At 38.7% G+C, this 22038-nt stretch overlaps 1 protein-coding gene across 5 annotated transcripts in view; it reads left to right on the forward strand.

Annotated features, from left to right (window-relative positions):
- LOC140205890 (terminal uridylyltransferase 4-like) overlaps positions 1 to 22038 on the forward strand; it is a 72071-nt gene that overhangs the window by 43565 nt on the left and 6468 nt on the right. For all 5 annotated transcript variants that reach the window (XM_072273734.1, XM_072273737.1, XM_072273733.1 and 2 more), the window contains 10 exons: positions 750 to 853; positions 2417 to 2474; positions 3358 to 3461; positions 3632 to 3721; positions 6823 to 6936; positions 11946 to 12023; positions 15017 to 15194; positions 19841 to 19888; positions 19986 to 20068; positions 21676 to 21791. In XM_072273734.1, coding sequence (XP_072129835.1) covers positions 750 to 853; positions 2417 to 2474; positions 3358 to 3461; positions 3632 to 3721; positions 6823 to 6936; positions 11946 to 12023; positions 15017 to 15194; positions 19841 to 19888; positions 19986 to 20068; positions 21676 to 21791 — 973 coding nt within the window. The remainder of the gene's footprint in view (positions 1 to 749; positions 854 to 2416; positions 2475 to 3357; positions 3462 to 3631; positions 3722 to 6822; positions 6937 to 11945; positions 12024 to 15016; positions 15195 to 19840; positions 19889 to 19985; positions 20069 to 21675; positions 21792 to 22038) is intronic.

A 22038-nucleotide genomic window follows, 5' to 3' on the forward strand; every position in this document is an offset into this window, starting at 1 on the left:
TTTGAAGGTAAGTGCTGGATTAGGAACTTACTATCCTTTTCCTTCTGAGCTCCTCTCATGTTATTAATATTTCACCACCACCTCAATGATTTCTCACCCAAGATTGTCTGTTTGTGTCCTTTCTTTCAGTCCACACTGCACATGCATCCCAAAATATGGTGATACAGAAAATCATTCAAAAACAGTTGTATTCAGCATAAGTATATCTATATGGTGAGCACAGCAAGCTCCACATGAATATGAGAAGTGTAGTGTGCCTGGAGACTATAACAATAAAGAGGTGGCACTGGACCTCTACATTAATGAGGAGAGAGGAAAGAAAGGGAATAGATGAGAGGCCAGGACTAAGTGAAAGCATGAAAGAAACATGTACACAGACAGTCTCATGTCTGTGTACCAATGCTAATCTCTGGTAAAGAATCCCTGCTCATGTCAACTGTAAACAAATTGAGTGATGAAGCAAGGTTCCAATACTGCTCTTATTGTGTGTTTACTAGTTCCAACTATTATATGTTGTTTTGTTTTTCTCCCGTCCTTGTTGTCAGTGTCTCTTCTTCCCTCATTGCTTCTACTTCTGCTTCCTCCTCCAACTCCTTTTCTTCTATGTTCTACCCTTCATACTCTTCTTCCTTCCTTTATTAAGCAATTTACTAGAACTCTTTCCTTTTCAGCATTCTGTGCTTTTATAGTATTGTTATAGACAACTCCAGGATCACTAATGTTTATTCATTAACTAACTTGAATTGCAGATAAGGCCAGACTGTGTCTGTTTGGTTCATCCAAGAATGGATTTGGATTTCGTGATAGCGACTTGGACATATGCATGACTTTGGAAGGCCATGAGACTGCAGAGGTGAGACTTGCTCAGGATGGAAAAGCACATTTGTGAAATGGAAGAAGGTGACCAAGTTAGAATGGCTCCCTGTAAGAGAAGATGATTCTAAGACGAAAGAGGGAGCACAATATGCCAGTAATACATCACCAAGGAATTATTTAAAAATTATGCTAATTGCCATTTCACTCCGGCAGGTAAACTCCATTTTATTTAGCGATGCAGCATAGAGCAGCCCCTCCAGCTCTTTGAGCCATACTGCCCTGGCAATCCCCAACAAACCAGATTAATCCTAACCTAATCCACAGGACAATTTACAATGACCAGTTAACCTACCCGGTACATCTTTGGACTGCACTCCACAGGGAGGGCATACAGAGACTCCTTATAGAACGGCACCAGAATTGAACTCCAAACTCCAGAATGCCCTGGGCTACCATGGTGTAAACTTTCTACTTAATATTATCCAACATAGCTTTGAACTTTTTTATATTTGTGACATCTTAGGAAGTGATTCTTTTCTTCACTCATTGCAGACAACCAGATAGTGAAAATATGAGCTTCATTTTCGAAAGTACTGAAATAGTTACAGATACGCTTAGTCATAAAATCATACAGCATGGAAACAGGCCTTTCGACTAAACTTACATATGCCAGCCAAGCTAGTTCCATTTGCTTGTATTTGGCCCATATTCCTCTAACTTTTTCTTATCTATGGCCTTGTCCATGTGTCTTGTAAACATTGTAAGTGCACCCACCTCTACAATTGCCTCTGGCAGCACATTCTGTATGCCAGCCACCCTCTGTGTGGAAAAAGTTCCCTTTTGGATCCTTTTTAAATCTTTCTCCTCTCATTTTAAACCTCTGACGTCGAGTTTTAGAGGGCTCTGACAGTCCTGAAGTTGTATACTTCTGTTTATAATGTTTGAAATATCATACAGTTATCCATTTGTCATTTTTCAGCTGCTCCGTAAATTTGGCTTTAAAGCATTAATATGCATGTACTGAGTCAGTTGCCCCATGCAGTGAAGTCCAAAGGATTGAAACTGGAAATATTAAATTTGGAGTTTAAACCCAACATATGTAATTGCTTTTAACAAAGTCTAAAAAATCCCTGCATGTACCTTGAGATATTCTGAAGTGTCCATTGAGGCACTTGTGAGTCACTGCCTCTTCATAAATAGCAACCAAGACTGCCTTTCACTTATCTCATTCTCTTACTTGCTTAGCATGCCCACAAGAGGCTATTAGCAATCTCATCGAACTCTCTTCACACAGAGATGAACCTATGGACTCTGCTGGTAGCTCAGCTATTACTATCCCCTCTTTGCATCTCCCTTCAAAATAGATATCCTACTTTGCCACACATATACAGTCTCTCTTGTGTTTAATTAAGGTTTATATGGAAACCTGTCTAATAGATGTTGATATTATTTCCCAAGTAATCCTTCCACACCTGGCTAAACCTTCCACATTAGTCCAACTAACAGAATCTGGTATTAGCAAGCTGTGTGCACGGGGGCTCATAGCTTTAGAATGTAGTGCACTAGTATTATGTTCTAAATCTGGTTTGATTTCTTCCAGAAACTCAATTGTAAAGAAATAATAGAAGGTCTGGCAAAAGTTCTTAAAAAGCATCCAGGTATGTGAATTTTTTTTCTGATGAGAACATTAAGATTTGAACAAATAATCATTATAATTTTTAATTATGGCATGTGTAATCTTGTTAGTACATATTATCTGCTTATTTTATTTGGTGCATTTCAACTTTTATTATTGTTAAACATATTGATAGTTATTTAACATTGGGGCAGATCTTCTACAAAATCCATTGGGATTTTCTGGCAGATAAGCTTGTTCCAGATTGTAGTACTACACTGGCGAAATCGTCTTGGAGTCTACTGGTGCAGTAGATTCTCATAGCTTTCCCAGATATCAGGTTGGAAAATCTGCCTGCTGAGCTTGCACCAGGTGGCACTGAGTACAATAGCAGACCTCACTAAAATGAATGGGAGAAACGAGCTGCTAGGAGGAATGCATGTTAGGCTTTTTATCAGATTTAACTTAATCGTTTCTCATTGTATTTAAGTAATATGTATTTTTCTACCTTTATAAACTTCTAATGTTTTTCAGAATCGTTTTCATTTTACAAATGGGTTGATTGAATTTCAACACTTGTGGGTATAAAAGACATTCATATTCTTTGAATGAGAGTGTCTGCTTTGATAGTGAGCCTGTGTATCAAGGCCTCATTGACTATCAAAGCCATTCAGTTTGTGTAGCTGGCTGCATATACTGACCTCTTCATTGAAACATGCTGACTCGATGTGTTGGAAGCCAGGCTCCCAGTGGAAGATTCTGCCTAGGATTATGCTGGAAGAAACAGTACAGCCAAGGGCAGGTGGCCAGTTATCTTTAGTTTTTGGAAGTCTGTCCAAATGTTTAATTAGATCAATCTTAAGCAGTTAAATTATAACAAGATTTTGACAAATTGTGTTCAGAAATCACTACATCTATTTTGATAGGTTTGAGAAACATCTTGCCTATAACAACAGCCAAAGTGCCTATTGTAAAATTTGAACATCGACAGAGTGGGTTGGAGGGAGATATCAGCTTGTATAATACTTTGGTAAGGAATTCTAGATATTTTCGTACATAGATACTTGAATTTATTCTATGTATAATATATAATTTGAAGCATTATTTGTTTAATATTCTATCATTAAAAATGATTACAAGGATATTTAAGTTTATGTGTCATGAGGTTTTTTTTTTAAGTGATAACTCTGCTTTCTGCAGGCACAACATAACACAAGGATGCTGGCTACATATGCTGCCATAGATCCTAGAGTAAAATATTTGGGATACACCATGAAGGTGTTTGCCAAGGTAAATTTACCGATTAGAAGTTACAGTTTATTTGTCTTTATCATAGATTAATCCTCTGTATTATATTTCCTACATACATTGGCTTACTCATTGTAGGGTTTTGTGTTTGTATTTAAATTAGAACAAAAAGTAGAAAAGTGCCTACTTGCACATGAGGGTTTCTTTAATCAGAGTTGCAGCATTCCTCTCAGGCTTGCACCCATGTTTCACACTGAAAAGAACGCAGAATTCACTGTTTCTGAGGAAAGTTCTGAATGGAAGTTTTGCATTGTCAAAGTACAGTGATGCTCTGTTAGTCTGAAATGCTCTGGATTTTGATGTGCCAGACTAGCAGACTTTCTGGATCAGAGACTCCCAAACTTTTTTATGCCATGGACCCGGACCATTACCTGAGAGGTCCATAGACCCTGGGTCGGGAACCCCTGTTCTAGAGCAAAAGTGATATTTTATTAACACTCCAGCGTACTTTTAGTTCACTTTCTTTGAAAGATGTCATACAGTAACATTTCAGCAAATCTAGTAATTTTAATGGAAGTGTAAGAATTAGAACCAAGTGTGTTTTAAGGGAGGACAGACAAAAGAAATTGAAAGGAAATGTAGGAACTGGTTCTCAGGACAGCGAACAGACAGCACTGAAACCGGAGACTTTTAGAATCAGAAAGAGGATGCATTGAGTGGACAGGAACACAAGAATCGAGGTCCCAGTGGGTGGAAAGGAAGTGCAGGAACCAGGAACTCAGTAATGAACAGGAACACAAGAACAGGTGAAATGGACCCTGGGGTATGGAAAGGGAGTGTGGGAAGTGGGCCCCAGTAAGTGGAAAAGATCACAAGAACTGTGGCACAGCTGAATAGAAATTGCAAAATCACCAGGTGAGCCAGGTGCCAAACCATTGGGATTTCCAAATGGTTGAAGAGCTGATAATCAGAGACACTGTATTAAAGAGTCTGGTGCATTGTGCCAGTAATATGCCTTTTCTTTAGTTTCTTACACAATTCTGTACATCTAGAACCATGTCTTGACATTCAGGTATATGACATGAAGGATAAAAAATTAAAGTGAAAAGTACTGTTTCCATCATTGTGATTACCAGAAAAATATTTTAGTGTAGTCTTGGAAAATATTTAATTTGTAACTTGTGTTGAATATTAATATAATTCTATAATTACTGTAAAAGATATAATTTTCTCAATGCTATATGTCTGTTCATGCTATTCACTGATTTTAAAAAAGATATTAACTGATAATTGAAATTACAAGCACAGTTCAAATAATATATAATCATGAAATGATTTCTATATTCTTATGTGAGGGAGACTGGGTGCATGGGTTTCCAAATATTGGTATCTTCTTAACAAATTCATAATCAGAGAAATAACCAATTTGCCTGATAATAAAACTCAGCAAGTATCTTCAACCTTGGATAGATTAATTACCCTTAATCATTTTAATAAGCTCTAGCTTAGGAGGAGACGAGACCTTACACAAATTATGGGTGATTACAACAGAAACAAATATTTTTATTGTCTCTATAACAATTTGATAACAGTCATAACTCTTGAATTTAATTCGGTTAGTAAATGGGAAAATAAAAATGTTTTGGCTATGGAAATTCTCTTAAAGAAGAATACTAAGGTAATCACTTCTTTTTGTACTTAGACTCTTCATTAAACTTATTTAGAAGCTTTATTCATGGAACAAAAAATGGGTAAATGCATAACAGTTACTGACTAGTATTGTCATTAATCTTCCAGTATTGATGTAACAGTGTTAGAGTATATCATTTCAGTACATTATTTGCAAGACACACTGATAATGTTAGGATATGGGTTTGTTTACACATTTCACATTATCATTGCTCAATAAAAGTACAGGTAAGGGGAAGGAAGCTGTTTTTCACGATTTTCGTGCAGTGGAACCGTTGCATCCTATGTGTTTTGGGGGTTATGTCACTCAAGATGTCCCCAGTGAACAACACGGCCAATGACAACATCCTGCAGGCAATTTTCATTCAAATATGATTCTAGTACTAAGCTGCGTGCAATTAGAGCAGGTGATTTACATTTTGACAGTGTATTTTTGGACCAATTGAGCAATCTGGCACCTTGGAGTTTGGTGAGGTTTGGAGCAGAGTGTACGGTCTGGAAGCCCGGAGACGACACGTGAGCCCATGATCAACTCCGTTGCTTCTCTCCAGTTGAGGCATCAAGCAAAGTTGAAGTTGACAAGGCTGGGTGGGTGTTCGGCACCATCAGCCTGAATTTGACTGGTCTTCCTCTCCCTCTCGCTAGCCATTGTGAGAAGAAGGTGCCGGAGTCTTAGGATCCATGTGCAAGGATTGTTCGCCAAGGATGCGGACTCATTTTGGGGGACTTTGGGGTTCATGTTGCATTTGTTTCTAGATTCTGGTTGCTTTTTTTGCTCTTTTTCAGCGGGTTGATTGGGGTGATCAATGCAGACTGGGGTGCTTCAGGAAAGAAAGGCTCTGCGACCTGCAGTGGGCTAGTGGCACAGTGCTGAACTGAATACTACTAGACTGCTGGTTTGATGTTCGCTTGCTTTATGTTTATGCAATTTGTTCTTTTTTTGCTCATTGGGTGTTTGATGTTTTCTTGAATGTTTTTTTTATTTTGCGGCTGCCGGTGGGAGGATGTATCTCAGAACTGTATTCTGTATACATACTTCAGTAATAAATATACCTTGACTCATGGAAACCAGTGGTGCACTTCCTTGTTGCGTCTGAAATCAGTAGTTCTGTTTACTTACAGAACTTGTTACTCTGTAAGTAGTTGTTGTAAAAGCAACCAAAAGTAGGCTCGGTAATTCACTGAATTTAAGTAGAGATTATGTTGTTTTTAAAATGAAGCCCCTAATTATAGTGGAAATTCTGTATCTGCAACCTGGTGAGTGTAAAGGGAGTCAGAGAATAGGCCACACTGAGCAGGGGAATGTTCTTGTTAATAGGAATGTCTGTCCTGTACATCTCAGTGGAATGTCCATCACTGGTAACAGAAATAGCAAGCTGAACTTATGTGAAGTCAATGATATCGATATTAGTTTTCTCAGGATTTATTCTAACTGAATAATTCACTTTTTATAGCGTTGTGATATTGGTGATGCCTCTAGAGGAAGCCTGTCCTCTTACGCCTACGTCCTTATGGTGCTCTACTTTCTACAGCAAAGAAAACCACCTGTTATCCCTGTTCTCCAAGAAGTAAGTTTTAATATTCCTGATGTACGTATATTTGAGGGCCTCTCTCACTGAAAACCTCTACCAGTACAGATGTTTCACATATCTGTTGAATGTATATACATGGTAATCCACACTACAAAGATCATGGAGGAGCATTCGAAAGAGTGCAGAACAGATTTACCAGGATGTTGCCTGAAATGGAGAGCTTTACATACCAGATTGGCTGGGTTTATTCACACTACAACATAGGAGACTGATGTGTGACCTTACAGTGGTTTATAAAATTATGAGAAGCATAGATACAGTAATCAGTGTCATCTTCCTCCAGTAGGGAGTATGAAACTAGAAGATATTAGTATATGCTGACAGGGGAGAAATTTAAAGGACATTTAAAGGAAATTTAAATGAGATCATGATCTCATGTGCTGCCAGAGGCAGTTATAATTACAACTTTGAAAAGACATTTAGACAGGGACAGGAATGAGGAAGGAGTAGACATATGCAGTCAACATAGAGTATTGGGACTAGTATTGATAGGCATTATAATCAGCATGGATGAATTGAACTGAAGGGTTTTCTATGGTGTACAGTTCTGTATGAAAACAAGTGCAGTGATTATTTTTTGAATGCTTCATTAATTATAGGAAATTATATTTACATATATGCAATACATGCATGTTTTAACAATTCTGGAAACAAGCGCATTGTGACTCTCTGCTACTCCATTCCAGTGGCTTTAATTATTTGATTTTTTTTGTCACTTAGCTGTTTGGGTCTCCAGACGAATGGCCATAATGTGCAATTCTTTAGTCACTGGTGAGAAGCCATCACATTCTTTACCACCCCTTTGGTAAAAACCCCAAACAAAACTTTTGCTTCTCTCACATACTTTATACTCCATTTTCAATAGTAGCTTATATTGTATCACTTTATATTCACATGCTGTAATTAATTCATTTCAACATTCACCTTACTACCACCCAGAAGTAAACTAATGAAATATATACTGTTTCTGGCTATTAAGGAACACCATGGAATATATTATTATTACTTGAATAATGCTTTAAAAATGCATAGGAGAATTACATAAAATTGGATTTCTCTTAAGTCAGCTTATTTGTAACCCAATAGCCCCAGTATTCAATTAGAAGAAAATTTGGATCAATAGACTAACAACTTCTAGAGAATGGATGGTGAAATGTGTTGAAAGTGAGGAATTAATAGGAACTACCTTGCATAAACATAGGAACTGTGTTTTCAGAAGATATTGCAAAAGAATGTCATGGAAATGAAATAAATAGGGTTAAGTATAAGTTCTTGGGACATCAGAAGTATTGGTGCAATAATGTTATTTCTATAATCAGACGTAGTTTAGGGATCTCAGTTTAATAATATGATTTTATGTTAAAGTACTTGGCAATTAACAAAGCAAAGTACTTTGAAGGGTGTTCTCCTTTTCCTTCCTTCTCCTCTCTTATTATGGTTATTAATCTGGTCCAACAAACTTTGTATAATATCTATCCGGTAAGGACTACAACTGATCATCGCATTTATTGGCACTTCAGCAGAGAGTTATATAGAACAGAAATAGGTCCTTTGTCCAGCTCATCAGTGTCAAATCCCATACAGTTTCTCCTTGTAACTTGAGACTCCAGTTGTGAATCTTTTCTGCACTTTCTCTAGCTAAATGACATCCTTCCTATAACTTGGCCTTCAAAATTGCACACAGTGCTCCAGGTGTAGTCTTACCAAGGTCTTGTATAGCAGTAAAATGACGTCCCAGCTCAAACCCTGACTGATGACAGTGAGCATGCCAAATGCTGCCTTCACAACCCTGCCTACTAAAAGGGAATGATGTATTTGTACCCCTTGATCTTTCTGTTCTACAATAAGGGCCCTACTATTCACTGTGTAAATACAGCCCTGGTTTAACTTAACAACAACTAATGCTTGTTATAGAGTTATACAGAATGGAAGTGACCTTAAATCTACTTTTGTTTTCTTCCCTCCAGCATGGTCCGCATAATACTTTTGATCAACTATCAGCCAGGTGTCTTAACCATTATATATGTTGATTTCTGTCTTTACTTTCTAATATTTCCTCATGAAAATTACATACTTGAATTTATCCACATCTGTTCTGCCCCAGATCAAATCAAATCAGTTGTGTTTTCTTTAATGCCATCATTTTATCTGCAATTTGTTTTTAAACTGTTCTCAAGTGGTGCATTCTCTATTTGTCTGGACTACTGGAATACTTCAGAATGATTACAACAAGTTCAGCTCCTTGGACTTCATTTACAAATTTTAGTTGAATATTGAATTGTTAAACACAGGTAGAATTTTTATGTGAAATTCTTTTTAAAGAAGATCAGACTAGCTTTATTTTCAACATATGCTAGAGGCAGCTTACAAGTGTCACCATGCTTCCAGTGCTAATGCAGTATGTCCACGATTTACTAGCCCTAACTTGTGGGAGGAAACTGGAGCACCTGGAGGTCATGGGGAGAATGTACAAACTCCTTATAGATAACGGTGGAATTGAACCTGATTATAGCTGGCACTGTAAAGCAGCACACTTAACTGCTACTCTGTTGTGCTGGCCTTTGTTTTTAGATCAAGTAGAAATTCCAGTGGGATTTACTTTTTCCTATTGTATGCAGAGAATAATGTATCTGTTTGTAATGGGGAATTGTACCCCATTAGGTTTCTCCACAAAATTGGATTGTTATAGAGAAATGTCTTCCACTGGCCCTTAGTAATGCATTAAACTGGTAAATGAAAGTAATTAGGAAGCATTCATTTCAGAATCAGAATCAGGTTTGTTATCATTGGTGTCTGACGTGAAATTTGTTAACTTAGCAGCAACAGTTCAACACAATACATAATTTAGCAGAGAAAAATATAATAAATAAATAAATAAATACAATGACTAAATAAGTAAAACAACTACGGTATATGTATATTTTTTAAAGAGTGAGGTAGTGTCCAAAGATTCAACGTCCATTTAGGAATCAGATGGCAGGGGGGAAGAGGTTGTTCCTGAATCGCTGAGTGTGTGCCTTCAGGCTTCTGTACCTCCTTCCTGATGGTAACAGTGAGAAAAGGGCATGCCCTGGGTGCTGGAAGTCCTTAATAATGGAGGCTGCCTTTCTGAGACACTGCTCCCTAAAGATGTCCTGGGTACTTTTTAGGCTAATCCCAAGACGGAACTGACTAGACTTACAACCTTCTGCAGCTTCTTTCAGTCCTGTGTAGTAGCCCCTCCATACCAGAGAGTGATGCAGCCTGTCAGAATGCTCTCCACGGTACAAGTATAGAAGTTTTTGAGTGTATTTGTTGATATGCCAAATCTCTTCAATCTTCTAATAAAGTATAGCCGTTGTCTTGCTTTTATAACCACATCAATATGTTGGGACCAGGTTAGATCCTCAGAGATCTTGACACCTAGGAACTTGAAGCTGCTCACTCTCTCCACTTCTGATCCTTCTATGAGGATTGGTATGTGTTCCTTTGTCTTACCCTTCCTGAAGTCCACAATCAGCTCTTTCGTCTTACTGACATCGAGTGCCAGGTTGTTGCTGCAGCACCACTCCACTAGTTGGCATATCTCACTCCTGTACGCCCTCTCGTCACCACCCGAGGTTCTACCAACAATGGTTGTATCGTCAGCAAATTTATAGACGGTATTTAATCTCTGCCTAGCCACACAGTCATGTGTACATAGAGAGTAGAGCAGTGGGCTAAGCACGCACCCCTGAGGTGCGCCAGTGTTGATCGTCAGCGAGGAGGATATGTTATCACCAATCCACACAGATTTTGGTCTTCCGGTTAGGAAGTCGAGGATCCAATTGCAGAGGGAGATACAGATGCCCAGGTTCTGCAACTTCTCAATCAGGATTGTGGGAATGATGGTATTAAATGCTGAGCTATAGTCGATGAACAGCGTCCTGATGTAGGTGTTTGTGTTGTCCAGGTGGTATAAAACCATGTGGAGAGCCATTGACATTGTGTCTGTCGTTGACCTATTGTGGCAATAGGCAAATTGCAATGGGTCCAGGTCCTCGCTGAGGCAGGAGTTCAGTGTACTCATGACCAACCTCTCAAAGCATTTCATCACTGTCGATGTGAGTGCTACCGGGCAATAGTCATAAAGGCAGCCCACGTTATTCTTCTTAGGCACAAAGCTTTTAGTTTAGTGGCATTAGCCTCAGTTCAGCAATTTTAATGTTAATTGAATCGGGAACAAATAGGAGAAGGTGCAGGCTTTTCTTCATAATATTTCAAATATTATGCAGTTATCCATTTGGTTCTTGAAAGTAAATTTTACAGTTATAGGCAATTCTATTACTTTAATCTGATTAAAATATGTACCCCTGGATCTTTCTGTTCTACAATAGAGCCCTGCCATGATACAAATATCCAAGCAGAATGTCTTTAGATGAACAGTTCCATTGGGATTTGGGATTTTCCCTGCTTTATTCCTAATATAAGATTTAATGATCTTTTGGTTATCTTGATTGAAAGCTTTCCACCTGCATTGATATATACTCATTTGTTTCTTGAAAATAAAATTGAGTTACAGACTATTCTTTTACCTTAATTTGATTAAACATCTATGCTGTGATAATGAAAGAGGAAGGGGAAAAAATTGAGGGTGGTGGGGAAGTGTTCACTCTGCTACTCCTCCAGAGCAGTGTGTAGTTTGGTTCTATGTGTATGTGAGAGTTGCTTGAGAGTTGGAATCTGTTTGACTTCCACTCTAGTCATGCTACTGTTGGTGAAAAATACATATTTTAGCATGTAGTGATAGCAAACAGGAATACAAAAGAACAACCAAACAACAGACAGTTTCACTAATGTCTGTAATTATTTTTGTAACAAATGGGTATTACTGAAGAAATTAATGAATACATGAGATATGCTAGATATTTTATCAAGTTTATCATCCAATCCACTGGGGCTACCATTGTTCTGTACTTTTTTCTTCTAACTTGAACATAAAAGTCAATTTCTTATGTATATTATAGATTTTTGATGGAAAAGAAATGCCACAGAGAATGGTAGATGGATGGAATGCCTTCTTCTTTGACGATATTGAAGAACTGGTAATCGGTTATTTTTAAAATATCTGTGTATAATTTAGCTTAAAGATAATGCACCTCCATTATGGAAATTTTTTTTAGATGAATAATATTTTTACAAGTACAGGGAATAGTCATTTGCCAAGTTATGTTTCTGAAAAACTATCTATTTTATCTTTTCCTCATAACATTTTTATTTCCCTGGGTTCTGCTTCCAACACTCTAGTTGTACTTGTAACATTTTTCTGTGTATAAAGTAAAAAGTATTATCTCACCCTTTCAGTGGAGTTTACAGTGAGATCATGCACTTTGGTAAGAGGAATTAAAAGGTGGTTTATTATCTATCTTCTCATTCTACAAATGAATGACATTTGGAGTGATTTACGTATCCCAGTGCATGAATCACAAATGTTTAGGATGTAGTTCATCAAGTAGTTAAGAAGGCAAAAAATTCCTTATGGCAAAGCGGTTTGAGTCATTTATTAGGAAGTTTTGTTACAATTGTATTAGGTGTTGGTGAGGCCACACCTTGAGGGCAGTACATTCTTTCTGTCCCCTTGACTAAAAAAAGGAGGTGGTCCAAAGGAAATTCACCAGACTAATTCTTGGGATAAGAGTGTTGGCCTTTAGAAAGAGGCTAAATTCCTTTAGGACACAAAAGACTGCAGATGCTAAAATCTGGAGCAACATACAGTTCCTTATATATAACTACCTCTGCTGTTGAAGTAATTTGGTTCAAAACTTCCAGTTCCTTGGAAAGATACCTATATCCAAAATATTGAGCTTTTGTCATTGGGTTTTTGTCCCATTTTCTCAGACTTCCATCAGTATTCAAGGAGTCATGGGATCCGAGGGGAGCTTACTTTGTGGATCCAGAATTGGCTTGCTCACAGGAGGCAAAGAGTGATTGTAGATGGGTCATATTCTGCATGGAGGTCGGTGACCAGTGGTGTGCCTCAGGGATCTGTTCTGGGACCCCTTCTCTTCGTGATTTTTATAAATGACCTGAATGAGGAAGAGGAGGGATGGGTTAGTAAATTTGCTGATGATACAAAGGTTGGGGGTGTTGTGGATAGTGTGGAGGGCTGTCAGAGGTTACAGTGGGACATCGATAGGATGTAAAACTGGGCTGAGAAGTGGCAGATGGAGTTCAACCCAGATAAGTATGAGGTGGTTCATTTTGGTAGGTCAAATACGATGGCAGAATATAGTATTAATGGTAAGACTCTTGGCAGTGTGGAGGATCAGAGGGATCATAGGGGTCCAAGTCCATAGGACATTCAAAGCTGCTGCGCAGGTTGACTCTGTGGTTAAAAAGGCATATGGTGCATTGGCCTTCATCAATTGTGGGATTGAGCTTAAGAGCCGAAAGGTAATTTTACAGCTGGATAGGACCCTGGTCAGACCCCACTTGGAGTACTGTGCTTAGATTTGGTCGCCTCACTACAGGAAGGATGTGGAAACTATAAAAAGGGTGCAGAGGAGATTTACAAGGATGTTAACACAAAATAATCTGCAGATGCTGGGGTCAAAGCAACACTCACAACACGCTGGAGGAACTCAGCAGGTTGGGCAGCATCCTTGGAAAAGGTGGTCGACGTTTCGGGCCGGGTCCTGACGAAGGGTTCCGGCCCGATACGTTGACCATCTTTTCCACGGATGCTGCCCGACCTGCTGAGTTCCTCCAGCGTGTTGTGAGTGTTCCTTTACAAGGATGTTGCCTGGATTGGTGAGCATGCCTTATGAAAATAAAAATAGGTTGAGTGAACTCAGCCTTTTCTCCTTAGAGCACCGGAGGATGAGAGGTGACCTGATAGAGCTGTATAAGATGATGAGAGGCATTGATCATGTGGATAGTCAGACTTTTTCCCAGAGCTGAAATGACTATCACGAGAGGGCACAGTCTTAAGGTGCTTGGAAGTAGGTACAAAGGAGATGTCAGGGGTAAGTTTTTTTACGCAGAGAGTGGTGAGTGCATGGAATGGGATGCTAGCGACAGTGGTGGAGGCGAATACGATAGGGTCTTTTAACAGACTCTTGGATTGGTACATGTAGCTTAGAAAAATAGAAGGCTATGGGTAACCCTATGCAGTTTCTAAAGTAAGTACATGTTTGGCACAGCATTGTGGGCTGAAAGGCCTGTATTTTGCTGTAGTTTTTCTTTGTTTCTATGTTCACCAGAGATCAGATCTTTTCACTATTGAGATCACTGATTCTTCCTGTGCTAAAGTTGTTAGCAATTCTTTTCCTAGAAATGAATAAGGACTACCCTTTCCTTTTGAATTAAAACCTAATGGCCATTATCAGTCGTGAAAGATCCCAGACTGGAAAATAGTTTCAGGTAATGTAGTCATCCAGAACCTGAAATTATTTATTACAGATGAGGAAGACCTATCTCACAGATTCAAACTCTTAGGACCCCAAAGATTAGGCCTGAGTGGTGGAGAACCTCAAAGAGTTTATTAAAGGGATAAATTAAGCTGTAAGTGTAAGTCCTATAACAGGTTTCACAACTGATAAAACACAGCTTTGCCAACTTTTATAAGTTTCAGGAACTTTTAATGTTTCTGAATGCCTTGGGATATTTAAAAAGGATCATGAATGTAATTTTAAAATATATATATATTAAAATATAAACTGGATGTTACAACAACTTGGACATTTTAAAATTGTCTTATGATTTTAATTGGAAAGACTAAACTAAATTTCTGAAATCAATACAGTTGCAGTCTTGGCCAAGTTTTGTTGATACTGAATTTGTCAGTTGAATTCCTTAGTGCAAAGACTGGATTTCTTGGAGTCCAGTGTTAGAACTTACTGAAATATGTTGTGACAACTACAGCTGTATAAATTCGGGACATGTGCAAAAGTCTTGCATTTGATGGCATTTAAAAAAAAAACTTGAAGCTTCTATCAACAACATCCAGATCTTTGCTGAATTGCCTTGTTTCACATCTTAATATTCTATACAATCAAGCATTGAATTTCTTTTAAAATATTCATCTTTCTTGGTATAGAAGAAAAGACTGCCAGAACTTGGGAAGAACAAAGAATCAGTGGGAGAACTTTGGTTAGGCCTTCTGCGGTTTTACACTGAAGAATTTGATTTCAAGGAATATGTCATTAGCATTAGACAGAAGAAACTTCTAACAACATTTGAGAAGCAATGGACATCAAAATGCATTGCAATAGAAGGTATGGATTTTTAATGCGTTTATCCATCTATTCTTTATCTACCTGTGTTGGTATGTCACTATTACAACATCAGATTTTCATGTTTTGTATAAGGACAAAAGATGGTACTTTAATACAAAACAGTTTTAATTATTATTTGCACAGAACATATAAGCAGGCTGATTTTTTTGCTTTGTCCTTTTAAATCTCAGTAACAAATTATCACTGTCTTTGTAGACCAGATTGGAACATTGGCATGCTTGCTGTCTGTTCATTACCTTTCCCCTATAATACTTCATTTACGACAATTTTTTGAATTATTTCTTTCTCTTGACTCTTACTTACGTTGCACTAGTTACTTTATTTTCAGTTTCGTCCTGTGACCTTACCATGCCTATTTCCTGTAGCCCAAAACCCTCGAAAACGTCTGTACTCATCTAATTCTACATTCTCGGTTTTATTTGTTTTGGTATTATTTGTTCTTCCTCCATCTGATTAGGCCTTGAACTCTAACATTCATTACTCAAGTCCCTGCATATCTGCATAAAACATTATGTCTCAATTAAGCTGTAGGCCATTTACTCCAATGTATGACTTGATGCCAAGTTGTTTTAATAATAGACCTCTGAAGCACCTGGGAATGTTTGACCAAGCTAAAGCTGCCACATTTTATTTTCCTTCTGGCACAATGTGACTTCTTACCACTATGTTGCAAACTATTCGCTATCCAGAAAGAGGGAAAGTTGTCTTTGAGCTCAACATAAACCAGCTGATGTACGAAAGCTCTCTGAAGTAATCTGTCTCTTAATTTTCCCATTCCCTGTGGATGAGTGCCTGGCCTCTATTTTCTGCCTTTGCAGTTAGTCTGACCAACATCGGAAATGTACAGAACAATTATGTACAATTGCAGGGATTCAGATTTCTGGATCATTGGGACCTCTTTTGGGGCAGGTGTGACCTGAACAAAAAGGATGGATTGCACTTGAATCCCAGGGGGACCAATATCCTGGCGGGGAGGTTTGCTAAGGCTACCGGGGAGAATTTAAACCAGAATTGTTGGAGTGTGGGAACTGAACTGAAGAGACTGGGGAAGAGGAGGTTGGCTCACAAATGGAGAAAGTTTGAAGACAGTGCGAGAGGGAGAATAGGCAGGTGATAGAGAAAGGACGTGTTCAGACCGAAGGTTTGAGATGTATCTATTTTAACACAAGGAGTGTTGTGAACAAAGCCGATGAGCTTAGAGCGTGGATCAGTACTTGGAGCTATGATATTGTGGCCGTTACAGAGACTTGGATGGCTCAGGGACAGGAATGGTTACTTCATGTGCTAGGTTTTAGATGTTTCAGAAAGGACAGGGAGGGAGGCAAAAGAGGTGGGGCGTGGCACTGTTGATCAGAGATAGTGTCACGGCTGCAGAAAAGATGGACGCCATGGAGGGATTGTCTACGAAGTCTCTGTGGGTGGAGGTTAGGAACAGGAAGGGGTCAATAACTTTACTGGGTGTTTTTTATAGGCCGCCCAATAGTAACAGGGATATCAAGGAGCAGATAGGGAAACAGATCCTGGAAAGATGCAATAACAACAGAATTGTTGTGATGGGAGATTTTAATTTCCCAAATATCGATTGGCATCTCCCTAGAGCAAGGGGTTTAGATTTATGTAGATAAGCCTACAAGAGGAGAGGCTGTACTTGATTTGGTATTGGGAAATGAACCTGGTCAGGTGTCAGATCTCTCAGTGGGAGAGCATTTTGGAGATGGTGATCATAATTCTATCTCCTTTACAATAACATTGGAGAGAGACAGGAACAGACAAGTTAGAAAAGCGTTTAATTGGAGTAAGGGGAATTTTGAGGCTATCAGGTAGGAAATTGGAAGCTTAAATTGGAAACAGATGTTCTCAGGGAAAAGTACAGAAGAAATGTGGCAAATGTTCAGGGGATATTTGTGCGGAGTTCTGCATAGGTACGTTCCAATGGGACAGAAATTATGGTAGGATACAGGAACCGTGGTGTACAAAGGTTGTAATAAATCTAGTCAAGAAGAAAAGAAAAGCTTACAAAAGGTTCAGAGAGCTAGGTAATGTTAGAGATCTAGAAGATTATAAGGCTAATCAGTCAGTCAGTCTGTGGGTGCCATCCCAAATCTGGGGTTGGTAGCTATGCACCTCCATCTTCTTCAATCTTGTGACAGCACCGAGTGCAGCCTCTCCTCCAGCTTGTTCTCGCTGGCCACCTTGGCACCGCCCGCTGCTGCCCCCACCGAACTCAAGCCCGAGGCCGTGTCAGCTTCCAGCCGCAGCCGCTTCTTCGAGCTCGGCCCTTCCTTAGGCGGAGGCCTTGGGCAGGTCCAGGCACACGGTGCAACGCCCAAGTTCATCATGTCTCTTCTAACTAAGGCTAATAGGAAGGAGTTTAAGAATGAAATTAGGCAGGCAGGATTAAGGAAAACCCCAAGCTATTCTACAAATATGTGAAGAACAAGAGGATAAGATGTGAAAGAATAGGACCTATCAAGTATGACAGGGGGAAAGTATTTATGGAACCGGAGGAAATAGCAGAGGTACTTAATGAATACTTCAGTATTCACTATGGAAAAGGATCTTGGTGATTGTAGTGATGACTTACAGCAGATTGAAAAGCTTGAGCATGTAGATATTAAGAAAGAAGATGTGCTGGAGCTTTTGGAAAGCATCAAGTTGGTAAGTTGCTGGGACCGGATGAGGTGTGCTCCAGGCTACTGTGGGAGGCAAGGGAGGAGATTGCTGAGCCTCTGGCGATAATCTTTGCATCATCAATGAGGACGGGAGAGGTTCTGGAGGATTGGAGTGTTTCGGATGTTGTTCCTTTATTCAGGAAAGGGAGTAGAGATAGCGCAGGAAATTATAGACCATGGGTCTTACCTCACTAGTTGGTAAGTTGATGAAGAAGATCCTGAGAGGCAGGATTTATGAACATTTGGAGAGGTATAATATGATTAGGAATAGTCAGCATGGCTTTGTCAAGGGCAGGTTGTGCCTTACGAGCCTGATTGAATTTCTTGAGGATGTGACTAAACACATTGATGAAGGTAGAGCAGTAGATGTAGTGTATATGGATTTCAGCAAGGCATTTGATAAGGTACCCCATGCAAGGCTTATTGAGAAAGGAAGAAGGAATGGGATCCAAGGGGACATTGCTTTATGGATCCAGAACTGGCTTGCCCACAGAAGGCAAAGAGTGGCTGTAGATGGGTCATATTCTGCATGGAGGTCGGTGACCAGTGGTGTGCCTCGGGATCTGTTCTGGGACCCTTACTCTTCATGATTTTTATAAATGACCTGGATAAGGAAGTGGAGGGATGGGTTGGTAAGTTTGCTGATGACACCAAAGTTGGAGGTGTTATGGATAGTATGGAGGGCTGTCAGAGGTTCAGCAGGACATTGATAGGATGCAAAACTGGGCTGAGAAGTGGCAGATGGATTTCAACCCAGATAAGTGTGAAGTGGTTCATTTTGGTAGGTCAGATATGATGGCAGAATATAGTATTAATGGCAAGACTCTTGGCAGTGTGGAGGATCAGAGGGATCTTGGGGTCCGAGTCCACAGGACGCTCAAAGCTGCTGCGCAGGTTGACTCTGTGGTTAAGAAGAGACGTATGGTGTATTGGCCTTCATCAATCGTGGAATTGAATTTAGGAGCCGAGAGGTAACGTTGCAGCTATATAGGACCCTGGTCAGACCCCACTTGGAGTACTGTGCTCAGTTCTGGTCGCCTCACTACAGGAAGGATGTGGAAGCCATAAAAAGGGTGCAGAGGAGATTTACAAGGATGTTGCCTGGATGGGGGAGCGTGCCTTATGAGAACAGGTTGAGTGAACATGGCCTTTTCTCCTTGGAGCAATGGAGGATGAGAGGTGACCTGATAGAGGTGTATAAAATGATGAGAAGCATTGATCGTGTGGATAGTCAGAGGCTTTTTCCCAGGGCTGAAATGGTTGCCACAAGAGGATACAGGTTTAAGGTGCTGGTGATAGGTACAGAGGAGATGTCAGGGGTAAGTTTTGTACTCAAAGAGTGATAAGTGCGTGGAATGGGTTGCTGGCAATGGTGGTGGAGGCGGATACGATAGGGTCTTTTAAGGTACATGGAGCTTAGAAAAATAGAGGACTATAGGTAAGCCTAGTAATTTCTAAGGTAGGGACATGTTCGGCACAACTTTGTGGGCTGAAGGGTCTGTATTGTGCTGTAGGTTTTCTTTGTTTCTATGTTTTACCTCTTAAATAATATTTTTTTTGCATAATTGTAACGAAGCAACCTGAAATTCTGTGATCTTCCATCTTTGGCCTTGTATTGTAATCAATAAATTTATGGTGTTTCCTACAAGTTTTTAGTTTCCTATCTATTCACCGCAGATAAAACAAAATTGTATTTTGCCTGTAAGCAGCTGATTATATAGGCAGTGTTACATTGTTCATTACCATCTGAAAGGAATACGAAAAGATGAAACAATAAGTTATAAAACTGTTGGAATATTCTGAGATCTTGAAATTGAATCTAAATTCACCATTAAATCTAAGCTTGTTATTATTTCTAATAATTCTATGACGGCAAAATGAATGAATGAATGAAGAAAGTCGTGACACTTTAAACCCTAACAAGACTCAATGATGCTGGACTTTGTTTTCTAGATCCCTTTGACTTGAATCACAATCTTGGTGCTGGAGTCTCAAGGAAAAGTATGTCCTCTTTCAGTTAAGCTTTTTACAAATATTCACTTGCATCAAAAGTATAGATGTAGCTTTAATACAGATAATTGTTTTTTTTTTCTTGCAGTGACCAACTTTATAATGAAAGCTTTTATAAATGGACGCAAATTGTTTGGGACTCCTGTATTTCCACGTTCTGGCATGGAAACGGTATACTTACTATTATTTTACTTTTCTTTAAAATGATACTTTAGCTGCACTTTTAATTTCCTAAATAGTTTTCCAAGAGCCACATCTTGCATTGCTACAATAACACATTTTATTATGTGCCAATTTAATTTTAAGGTATAACTGTTTCTAACTGTGTTTACTAAATTGTTTCAGAGATGTTTTATTATGAGAAGGCTGAGGTGATCTGATCTAGGGCTTTAAATGTTGTGGGAAAGCTTGATTGGATAGAAATTGAGTAAATATTTCCAGGTGGAGAAAATTGGACTTCACATGAAAGATTGTCCAAAATGAAGGAGGTAACAGTGAATTTGCATTTGTTTGGGAAACCATTCTCCTAATTTGTCCAGTTCCATCATGTTTGTCCTGACAATGCTACCATCATGCCATTATTATGACCAGGGGCCATGAATCTAGATATGTTATTAATTGAACTAATAAAGACTTCAATTAATCACAGGGGGTGGTTAGAATGTAGAACTTGCTACCACATAGAGTAGTTGGGGTGCAGAGCATTATTGCCTTTTAAAAGATAAGTATACAAGGGAGGAGGAATAAAATGGATTGAATTTGGTACTTGGAGAGACTTGTAAGACTATAAAAACTGACAAGTGCCAGTTGGGCTCAATGATTTGTTTCTACAGTATGTTGTATATTATAGCAATTAATCAGAATTTGTATCAAATACCATTAATGGATATGGTATGTATGTTCCAAAATATGTTGTCTAGAATGTTTGTAAAGTCTTACTTAGCAGTTGAGAGCTGAATTATTGTGATCTATTTTGAATGCTAAAATCTTACTTATAAGCCATGAATAAATATAAATAATTAACAATCATAAGTATTGTAGTTTTACACTTTTTTCATATTAATTCAGTCTATTTTTCTCACGTGCTATCACAGAGGTAGCAATTTTGGCAAGGATTTTGGGGTCTGTGTGGTAACAGACTGGTAGGAGGTGGAAGTTAATTAAGGTAATTACAGGCATGTAACCTGGACTTTTGGGATTCACAGTGTGCTGTCAGCTTGGAAACCAATATCCATCTAATATCCATATCCAACATAGATACTAAATATTGGATAGAAAGGTTTCATGCTGGATTGTTTGGAGAGAGAACAAAAGGGGTTGAAGTGGAGATAGAACTCTTTTACATTGGATAAAAGGAAAAGAAAGGTTATTCTATGCAGGAAGAACATTAGAAGAGATACACAGGTATTGAAGTAGACTGATGTTCTACAAAGAGACACGGGTGATCAAAGAGTACAAGTCATGCCAAAATGTGATTTCAGTAACTGGAAAATTTAAATAGATGAAAACTTTGTAGGATTAGAATGAAAAAAAGTACCAAGAGTGAAAATAGGGGTGAAGTTAGAAACTAAAAATAATGGAAAACTAGAAGCAAAATGTATAGACTTTGATGCTTGTTTAAATTTGATATTTGAATTTTTTTTGTTTCAAATCTTAGATCATATTGTTCAAACCTTTAAATCATATATATGCCAATCACTGAAGAATGTTATTTTCCAGTAATTAATTTTATATCTATATCAAGTAATCGTTAACCGGAAACTGGTATTTGTTTCTAGGATTATTTTTTTGATTCAAAAATCCTAACTGATGGGGAGTTGGCACCAAATGACAGGTGTTGTCGTATCTGTGGAAAAATTGGACATTACATGAAAGATTGTCCAAAACGAAGGAGGTAACAATAAATTTGTAATTATGTGAGAATCCATTCTCCTGTTTCATCCATGCTAACTTCATGCCATTACTTCTGACATACCTCCCTCCTCTTTCATTCCTGGGTTCTCTGTATCATGTTGGCAAGACATTCAACAATGTTTCATCCATTTTTCTGCACATCTGTACCAGTGGCCTCACCGGTCACCTCTGGTTCAGAGTTACATCTCTATCAATCCCCATTCCATGGTAACACTCGAAGCCACAAC

The sequence above is a fragment of the Mobula birostris genome, chromosome 12 (genome assembly GCF_030028105.1).
Source record: "Mobula birostris isolate sMobBir1 chromosome 12, sMobBir1.hap1, whole genome shotgun sequence".
NCBI classification, from domain to species: domain Eukaryota; kingdom Metazoa; phylum Chordata; class Chondrichthyes; order Myliobatiformes; family Myliobatidae; genus Mobula; species Mobula birostris.